At 35.9% G+C, this 9933-nt stretch overlaps 1 protein-coding gene across 6 annotated transcripts; it reads left to right on the forward strand.

Moving 5' to 3' along the window:
* Nucleotides 1-1322: 1322 nt before the first annotated feature.
* LOC109215062 (anti-sigma-I factor RsgI6-like) lies at nucleotides 1323-6737 on the forward strand. 6 transcript variants are annotated; one of them, XM_019379076.1, is made up of 10 exons: nucleotides 1323-1605; nucleotides 1735-1826; nucleotides 2433-2533; nucleotides 2672-2779; nucleotides 2864-2888; nucleotides 2987-3156; nucleotides 3587-3685; nucleotides 3778-4183; nucleotides 4349-4725; nucleotides 6187-6737. In XM_019379076.1, exons 2-10 carry the CDS (start codon nucleotides 1772-1774, stop codon nucleotides 6529-6531), a joined length of 1686 nt encoding a protein of 561 aa, XP_019234621.1. In that variant the 5' UTR covers nucleotides 1323-1605; nucleotides 1735-1771; the 3' UTR covers nucleotides 6532-6737. The 6 variants fall into 6 exon arrangements, with proteins under 6 accessions (XP_019234621.1, XP_019234616.1, XP_019234617.1 ...); XM_019379071.1 differs by having other exon boundaries at nucleotides 1326-1605; nucleotides 2672-2888; XM_019379072.1 differs by having other exon boundaries at nucleotides 1326-1605; nucleotides 1738-1826; nucleotides 2672-2888.
* The last annotated feature ends 3196 nt before the right edge of the window (nucleotides 6738-9933 follow it).

Here is a 9933-nt window from a genome sequence, read left to right on the forward strand (position 1 = left end):
TATATATATATATATATATATATATATATATATATATATATATATATATATATATATATAATATACTCATTACAGTAATGGAATGACTAGACTTTCCACTTCATTTCATTTTCTAAATTTCCTCATCTGACAAAGTGCTCCTCCCTCAGAATGTTCTAGAGGAACACCATTGAAGCTCGAACTTGAGCTTCAACTCCATACTCAGTCCATATCTTAACAGTACATCGTGTCTTTTTCTTCCCTTTTAAATTTCAATCTGAAATTAAAATGATGGGATTTCCCAATTTACCAGCAGCAGCAGCGGCGCCGAAGGCATCGTATTCATGTCACGGATTCAGAAATGTTATATCTCCATCTTGACAGCATTCTTCCTACACCTCTTTAGTATGTGTAATAAATAATTTTGTAATGCAGATTTTGTATCGCTAAGTTTAGATTGAAATGTAGACGAATGATTGGTCGGTTAATCGAATTTATATAGAGTTTCTCATTAGTACTTTTTATATAATAATCGTATTTAATTATTACTATTTATTACTTAATTCATATAATTGGACCTGTTATCTTTTAAGAGAGGGTGAACAAGAATACTGGCCCTTAAAAAGAAGTACCTTCACACACTTTCATTTTAATTTCTTTTTAGGGAAGGGGATTGTTTATGATGAGGGAGGTTCTGTATTCTTGATCATTCATTGTTATAAACAAAATTAAATGTAAATTGCATTTATTTGGGTTTTGGTTTTCAAATCAGGAGTTGTTTCATCTCCCATCTTAGCTATCTGTCACCATCCGATATAGTTATGGTTTAAATTTTAAAAGCATTCCTTTTGCCATCAATTGAAAGGAAGAATTTTCTTTTCTTTGTCTCCCATTAAATTTACTTAAGTGGTAATTATTGATTTTAGATTTTTATAGATTAGTAAAATCATTTTATTTTAAATTTTCTTAGTGGACGTGTAAAACTTTATCCCGACAACTAAATGAAAACAGAAGGAGTAACAATTTTATTTACTTTTAGTCATTAAATTATTCCAATTAAATTAAATATTGACATCCTAAAATTTTGTATTGGAATTTGTCTCGAGTAGTAACCACCTAGAAATAAAGTTGTATCATGTTTAACCATATAACCGACAATCAACATGTGTTCATTTTAAAAAATTAATGCATTTGTTTGGTCCCAGTAAATACCCCTAATGGGTAAGCACTAATGCATGTGGTCATTCAAAAAAATTAAATGCATTTCTAAATTTCATTTATTCAATTATTATCCCAATTAAATTCGCCATTGATGACATGCTAAATTTGGCTATGGATTTGTTCCAAGCAATAAATTCGCACTATGAGTTTTTTCTTGCACGTTTAACTTGTAGTATCGATGCAAATTTTGATTCTCGTACTATTCATGAATTTTCAGAACAGTCAAATGAGGAATTTTCATATTCAATTAGCTTTTAAAGCTCAACTCCCTCAAATTTCAATCATGGTGATTGTGAATATACATTTTGTGACAGTGGTATGTATGTATTATGATGTGGTTCATATAAAAGAGAAGAGTGCAAAGAAGAATTGAAAACAAAAGACCAAACTCCTTTGTCTACGTCAGTATGTTATCTAAGCCTTTGTTTAAATAGTTTCTTGTGTATTTTTATATATTCATTTGCTTCTCCTTTGGCTCATTTAGCCAAGGCTTGTTTACATCTATGTTTATGCTACTCTTTTGCTTTTTTAAAGCAGCTCTTCCAACGTGGGACAAGGCAAAAAGTGTTACATGGCTACACTTGGAAATAATGGATTTCTTCTTTGCTGCTGCTTGTTTTTGGCAGGTCAGTACTCTTAGCATATTATTAATTTGTCATTATATAAACAAGTTGTAGAATTAGTTGATCCATGCGGGTAGCTCTAAGATAAGGCCACTAAAGCTTCTGCTTTAGGCTCCCAAGAGTCGAAGGCCCCTCAAAACTTTTTCTATTAGTTATAATTATTTATATTATTAAGGTTTTTTTTAAGTTAACAAAATATTAACATTTAGTTTCAATATACTACAATGGTTCTAGTTATCAAATATTTTATTAGTAGATATGAACATTTGAATAATTTAACTTAAAGTTTTAAAATATTAGACAATGAATACTTAAAAGAAAACTTAAAACTTTGAAAGAAAATTTGTTAAGACGATACAAGTTTTTTACTTTTCTTGGTTATCTAAATTAATCAAGTCTATTTGTCCAACCGTAGTCACATTACTAATGCTTTTTCTTCACATCTTCTTAAGTTTTGACTTTAGGCTTCCGATTTCATTGAGCCGCCCAGAGTTGATCCGAAAAGTAACCATCATTTCAAGTTTTCAAAAGTCTTAAAACTTTCGCATTTTAATTATTTCAAAGATGTTAAGTTTCTTGTTCTTGAGTCAAATTGGCAATTATTTGCAGGTATTTTCCATATCTTATATGAAGTAATTAACAACAATTTCAATTCTCTAGGATATTTGGTTCATGGTGCTACACCTTACGACTATTCAGCAACAATAGAGGTATATATACATGTGGTCCCTACATATTCATATAATCTTACATTGTTTTACAACGTCAGTATATAAAAATTAAATTCTTCGATCTCACATACAATTAAATATCTTATGCAAGTCTTGTCTTGGAATTGTTAATTTCAGTGCCTCAACCAACCATTGGGTCCTCAATATGGAGGAGGTTTAATTGCAAATCCTAGTTTTGACAAGGGCGTAGAAGCATGGAAAGTAGATGGTCATGTCAAAATTGAAGTAAGGGAATCTGGTGGAAACAAATTTATTGTGGCTTATAATAGAACAATTCCCTTTAGTATCTCACAATCTTTTTACTTGAAGGAAGGGGTATTTTACACGTTTTCAGGTAAAAAATTTATAGATATAAAGAAAATTTTCTGTTCCTATATATTTGCTTTTGAAACATGGGTTTCCTCAAGTTAAAAAAATGATGTTATTTTGCAGCTTGGGTTCAATTAAGTGAAGGATCGGATATTGTGGTTGCCATGATTTACAATTCAGTCGAAAATATTGTTCATGTTGTGGGATCAGTAATAGCTAAATCTGGATGTTGGTCTATGATCAAAGGTGGTCTTACTGTTGATCAAAATGCACCTTCAGTACTCCATTTTCAGGTATGATTGAATGTTATGGCAGTCAAAGTGCTGACATGGCAAGTGACGTGTCCTACTCTGGCAATGAAATTTGATCTCATTTGTACTTCTAGAGCAATTCCAAAATAATTCAGTTAAGTACTTTATAACAACAAAAATATATAGTTATGTGACCTTACTATTATAGGGGTAAAGTTTAGTGACCATCAGATGCGAAACCAGAATTTCAAGCTTATGGTTCGAGATTCTAATCGTTTGATGTTATTAGATTCTAAATTAATAATTTGTACATACTCAATGAAAATTTTAAAACAAATATAGGGTTCGAACCAAAGCTATTGGGTTCGGCCAAACCCACTCCTGGCACTTTAGCTCCGCCCCTGGGACCATGTTGTGAATATGGTATCTTTTAGTAGACAATGAATCATTGGTCATGCCTTTCATCTTACAGTGCAACAACACCAAGTCCGAGTTAAGGGTTGACAGTGTTTCCCTGAAGGAATTCAGCAAACATGAGTGGCAGGAAAATCGGTTGAAAAACATAGAGAAGGTTATTTCTAACCTAAGGATCTACTTCACTTCAAAAGAAACTGTCATTCTTTTCTTCTTCCTTCTTAATTTCCTAATTTTTTTGTGTGATAGGTTCGGAAAAGAACTTTGAGAGTAAATGTAGCAAACAAGAATGGCAAGAAGATTAAAGGAGCAAAAATCAAGATTCAACAGAAAAAACTTCAATTCGTTATTGGCTGCGCAACACCATCTTCCATTTTAATGTCCAAATCCTATCAAGAATGGTTCGTGTCCAGGTTTACAACAACAGTTTTCGACAACGAGATGAAATGGTACTATACCGAAAGGTTACAAGGCCACGAAAATTACACAACTCCAGATGCAATGCTCAAGTTCTTTATTGATCATGGGATTGATGTAAGAGGACATAACATCCTATGGGGAGCAGCTACCCAACGTTGGGTACGAGACTTACCTCCAAGACAACTTTTAAGTGAATCTGTACGACGAATGGGTAGCGTTATGTCAAGATATGCAGGTAAACATATATAGACGGATCCAGAATTTAAACTTGATGGTTCAATAGTATAATATTTGCTAAAATTTTAGTGGTCCTCACATATATAGCTATATATGTTCCGTGTCAAAGAATATTAAGTTCAGCTGAACTCATAGCTAATAAGCTACCTCCGCCCGTCTGCAGGTAAATTGGTTGCTTGGGATGTTGTAAATGAGAATTTACATCACCCACTATATGAGGAAAAGCTTGGGAAAAATGCTTCAGCCATCTTTTACAAGATTGCAAGCTCACTAGACACTAAAGCCACTATGTTCTTGAATGAGTTTAACACTTTAGAGCATCCTGCTGATATGGTCTCTATTCCATCAAAATATGTTGAAAAGCTTCAGGAGATTAAGGCATTTCCAGGGAATGAGGAGTTGGTTATTGGAATTGGACTTCAAGGGCACTTTGATCCTCATCCTAATATACCATACATTCGTGCAGTCTTTGATGTTTTAGGAGAAACTAAAATGCCCATTTGGCTCACCGAGTTAAATGTTGAGCCTTGTCCAAAACAGGTACTCGTATCATTTCATGTTAACCATCCTATTTTTTCTTCTTTGAGCAAATTTAATTTGAGTTTAACTTCTACACACAACACGAAGAATAAAAAAGCTTCTGTATGACCGATGAATATCATTTTACCCCTCTAATAGCCTGTTTGGCCAAGCTTTTTTTTGGGCCAAAAGTACTTTTTTGGTCCAAAAATTAAGGTGTTCGGCCAATTTTTGGAAGGAAAAAAAGTGGTTATGAGGAGAAGCAGAAGCAGTTTTGGATAGGGATGGGCATGTATCGGGTAAAACCGATAACCCGAACCGTTTTAATTATTTATTGGGTTATCTTTATCGGGTTATTGGGTTAACGGCTCGGTAACGGTTTAGAATTTTTTTACAATTGGGTTATCGGTTCGGGCCTCGGTTTGCCAATTTTGTTAATGGTTTAACCGATAACTCAATAAGAATTAATGAAATTACTACTTTACCCTTAAGTATATACATATGCTAGGGCTTCAGTTTATTCTTTCCTATTCTTTCTTAGCCGTATTCTTCAGTCTTCAGTTGCTTCATCTTCATTCTTCATAGACCTTACTCGTTACTCCTAGTGTAAGTATTTAGTCTTATACATTAGGATTTTAATTTCTATAACAAAATTCATCTTCATATATGGATTTTTGATTGTTAAGGATTCTTTATTTTTTTTATTTTCGTTTCTTAATTTTGTGAGCTCACGTTGGGCAGCCTATACCTACTACCAGTTTCTTTTTTCAGGTTAGGAATTTGACAAACAACATCCAGTTTATCTTGAACTGTTTGAGAGCTTCAACGCTAGTGAATTGTCTTCTCTTTTTTGCTTAACTCTAGATTGGGTTATCTTATCGGGTAAACCGATAACCGAACCGATAGTGATCGATAACCGATTAACCGATACCCGATAACCGATATCTTATCGGTTTATCAAATTTATAAACCGATAATCGATATGCTAAACCGATAATATTCATAACCGAACCGAACCGAACCGACCGATGCTCACCCCTAGCTTTGGAGAAGCAGAAAAAAGTAGCTTCTCTTCAAAAGCACTTTTCTAAGAAGCACTTTTGAAAAAAATACTTGCTTAAAAATCAAATAATCACTTTAACTATAAACAATAGATCACCTCCCCCCCCCCCCCCACCCCCCCACCCTCCACCCACCCTTGTATTTAGGAAGTGTCTGGTTCACCCTTGACATTTTCAATCCCCCTCTAAGTAAGATACATTTTTTACATACTTTTTTTGTTATCGGATGTAAATAATGTTTGCCGCAGAATAAAAATGATAATACCTCATATTTTTTTAATACTCATTATATATGATTCCGTTTTTTTTTTTAACCTAGGTCTTTACTGACAATTTATGTTTTAGCAGGTCACCTAAAAGAGAATTTACAGATTACCACGTATAATAAGTGGAATTAACAATAGATTGCATGTGGTTACAGGCATATATTTTGGAAGAAATAATGAGGGAAGCATTTGCACATTCTGGTGTTAAAGGCATGATGATATGGATAGGATGGAGTCCAAATGGATGCCATGAAATGTGTCTAGTAGATAGCAAATTGCAGAATTCGCCATCAGGGGATGTGGTTGACAAGCTACTTGCTGAATGGAAGACAACAAACTTAAAAGGAGTAACAGACAATGGAGGAGCTTTTGAGGTTAAGGTTTTTCATGGAGATTATTATGTCACAGTTTATAATCCTAAAACTGGTGCCAATGTCACAAGGGAAGTGCAGGTCTATGATGACAAGTCTGAAACAGTAGATGTTTCCATTACTCTGTGAAGTTCATCTTCGAATGACAATAGCATGCCACTGAACAAGTGTTCTCGAGAAAAAAGAACTATACACGAATAATGTATTGATATCTTTTTTCTCATTTTATGTATCACGAGTGAGTATTGAGAAGAATATTTGTATATATAAGATACAAATATTCTAAGTCTATATATAAGATATATAATATATGAATCCTTTTTATAGCATTTCAAGATCTAAATTTTCCCATTTTTCCTACAGTCCATAGTAAATTAGCGCTTAGCGTTTTAAAAAAATCTGCATTTATCATCTCCAGGATTAATTGTGCAGCCGCTGACTTGAGTAGTCACTCACTATTCGAAATTACCTACTAGTAAAGTTTTTTTTTTTAAACCGAAAAGTCAATTAACTATTTCTACGGTACTCAGAATGTTACTCAACTAGATTTCTCAATTTTCTTTTTTACTTTATAATAAAATTTATTTATTCTATACTTAAGTCCATCGTATAGAGTAAACAGAGAAAAAATATTTATAAGATTAAAAAAGTATTAAAAAATAAAGGTTAATAATTTAGAGAGTAAAATAGGTATTTAGCGACCGAAAATTTGAAAAATCTAGTTGACCTTCTGAGTGCTATAGAAATAATTAAATGACTAATTTGTTACAAACAAAAAACATGACTTTACCAAGTAATTTCAATGACTTGAGTAATGATTTGAGTAATGTAGTTCCCTTTAACTTCAAGAATAAGTCAAAAGTGTCTGTAGACTGAACTTGAATGAAAGTGAAAATGACTATAAATAAAATCCTAATCCATAGTTATATAAATAAAAGAAGTCCATATATTTTTATGTGAGCGAGTTGATAAAACCCCATTTTAGGCCAATATAAGAAACATACAAAAGTCGGTTGTAAGCGTTTTATGTGTAATCTTATATATTTTCTCTTCATTTTGGATTTTTCTCTCATACTCAAGGCTAAAAAAATACCATGTTCTTGGTGATCAAGTGGTTTACACCAATTTTTTGGAGGGCTTCTCTAGGTGAGAAGCTCCATTTAGAAAGGAGGAGGAAAAAAGAAGTTTGAACATTTGACAAGGACTTCCGCTTGGTCAAATTCTCAATGAGCCAAAATGAGATTTGTTTACCCTGAAAATTGGATAACAATTAAACTTATTGTGGTTTTAAGGATATATAATTTTACTTAATACTAATTGAGAGACGTAAAGATAAGTAATAGAAATTGACAATAATGTAAAGCAAACCAGTGTTTGAACAGGGCCCTCGAGTTGGAATACCCTCAAGCTAGTAGAGCAAGAACAATTAAAAAGCAACAAACTGATAAACAAGATAATGTAAATTAAAGAGAGAATATTGTATTGCTTTGATCTGTGTGAATGTCCGGTGCATACAAATGATAGGGACTTCTCTTTATATAGTAGAGGAATCCTAATTATGGTATAACTCTAATAACAGGAGGAACACATGATTATCTAATTAACCGCCTTTGATTTGATCCGTTCCGAGATCCCCGCTGTGATCTTCAACCAGTCACGGACATCTCGCTTTCCCGTTATTGTGTTTCGCTCGGAGTCTGCCCTGTTTGACCTCGATCACTGCCGGCTTAGATCTCGGCAGGCACTTCGATTCTCGAACACAGTACCTTGCCTTCGTCACTTCGATTTAACCCTCAAAATAATTCCCTGATTTCGATTAAATAGCAAAATCGGGTAGGCCAGGTTTTAACTATACACAAATAGTCCGCTCGTTTCTTGGAATGTAATGAGAAGAAGTGAATTGAGCCTTCGATTTTGTGCCTCGACCGGTTATGACATCATCCTCGTGACGTAAGCGACAAAAAGTGACCGAAACGTCCCGTCGATACATTCTCCAAAACCATTAATGAGCGTCAGTTGGTGGTCGGCCACCAGTGCCTTTGAACCATCGCCGTGAACATTATAAATAGGCCTTCCTCATAATTTCCCAAACTTTACTTTCAAACTTCTCTTGATCTTCAAAGCACTCTACTTCTTCCAAGTTTTTAGTTCTGCAAATTTTTCAAATCTTGTTGTCAACCTTTCCTCAATACAACAAATCTCATCTTCTTCTTTCTTTAAACCATAAAAATGGCAAAAAGGTCAAAAACCATTCCTCAAAAGGAAAAAGCTTCTTCGTCGCGGCCGGCTGGAGATAAAGCATCGGTGGAGCCACGCCTTGAGGAGTGTGTTCCCGGGGAAAACAAAGAGGTGGTGATTCCGACCCCCAAAGAGGACATCACTACTTACGTGAAAGGGTTTCTAAGCGTTTACACCTATCCTTTCACGCTGGGCCCTGTCGATCCCGTCATCATCGACTTCTGCCGCCAATACCAAATAACCCTAGGCCAGATCCATCCCTCCTATTGGCGGATCGTCATTCTGCTCCGATTCTTCGTGAGCAAGGTCGAAGGGATGCCTTTCACCCTCGACCATCTCAACGGACTGTACAACCCCCGCCTTTATCGAAGCGGGTTAATAAGGCTTCAACATCGGGCCACCAAGGTGCTGTTCTCGAGCATATACGAGGACAAGGATTGAGGATGGATGGGTCCGTTCATTCGAGTGAGGACTTTCGATATAATCCCGGCCGAGAAGATGCCATTCCCTGAGGAATGGAACATGAAGCGTAAGTACAAACCCATCTATAGCTTTTGTTTATTGTTTTGTTTCTTTTGCCTTTTCTTATTGGCATCTTTTCCTACTATGCAGCGGTTTTTTGGATGCCTGGTGCAATTACGAATCTTGAGGGCTGGGTTCGGAAACTGGCCTCGACTTCTTCATATGTCGAGCGCTTGGCGCAACTTGGCAAAGGGCCGATGGGAGGCCAAAAATCATGGTAAGCTTCTTTTCATGTATTTGATGATCTCTTTCTGAGATGTTTCCTTTCTTATTCACTTTATTTCTTTTCACATAGGCCTCGGAGACATGCCGTCATGAGGCCCCCGTCTGGGAAGAGGAGGTTTCGCCCCCGGCCCCGAAGCCGTCGAAGGAGAAGAAAAGAAAAGGGTCTCGCTCTCCGAGACTCCAAAGCCTAAGAAGAGCAAGGCTCGCAGATCGAAAAAGGACACTGCCGCCCTGCCTGCAGCGTCTAAGGGAGGAAGAATAGGAAGATGAAGATGCTGACTTCAAGCTAGTAGCTCGAACGAAGAGGAGCATCGAGGCTCCGAAGGCCGCTGAGCTGGTGATCGTCGAAGAGGTTTAGCCTCGGACCGAGGAGATCTTGGAGGGTGGCCCGAGCAATGTCCCCGAGTCTTCGAAGGCTGAAGATGCCTCCTGCCATTATGAGCAATCAGCGGATGTGCCTGAAGGGGCCGATTCCGAGGCCTTTCGAAACGAAGAGAACGCCCCAAGTGACTTGCTTGGTGTTGATACCTAATTTTTCCCTGTCTA

The sequence above is a fragment of the Nicotiana attenuata genome, unplaced genomic scaffold (assembly GCF_001879085.1).
Source record: "Nicotiana attenuata strain UT unplaced genomic scaffold, NIATTr2, whole genome shotgun sequence".
NCBI classification, from domain to species: Eukaryota; Viridiplantae; Streptophyta; class Magnoliopsida; order Solanales; family Solanaceae; genus Nicotiana; species Nicotiana attenuata.

What these genes read in the sequence shown, in the direction of transcription:
- LOC109215062 (XM_019379071.1), top strand. Translation starts at nt 1,772, where the DNA reads ATGGCTACACTTGGAAATAATGGATTTCTTCTTTGCTGCTGCTTGTTT. An exon ending in CTGCTGCTTGTTTTTGGCAG is followed by an intron (nt 1,827 to 2,432) that starts GTCAGTACTCTT and finishes AATTATTTGCAG; the next exon opens with GTATTTTCCATATCTTATAT. An exon ending in CGTTATGTCAAGATATGCAG is followed by an intron (nt 4,184 to 4,348) that starts GTAAACATATAT and finishes GCCCGTCTGCAG; the next exon opens with GTAAATTGGTTGCTTGGGAT.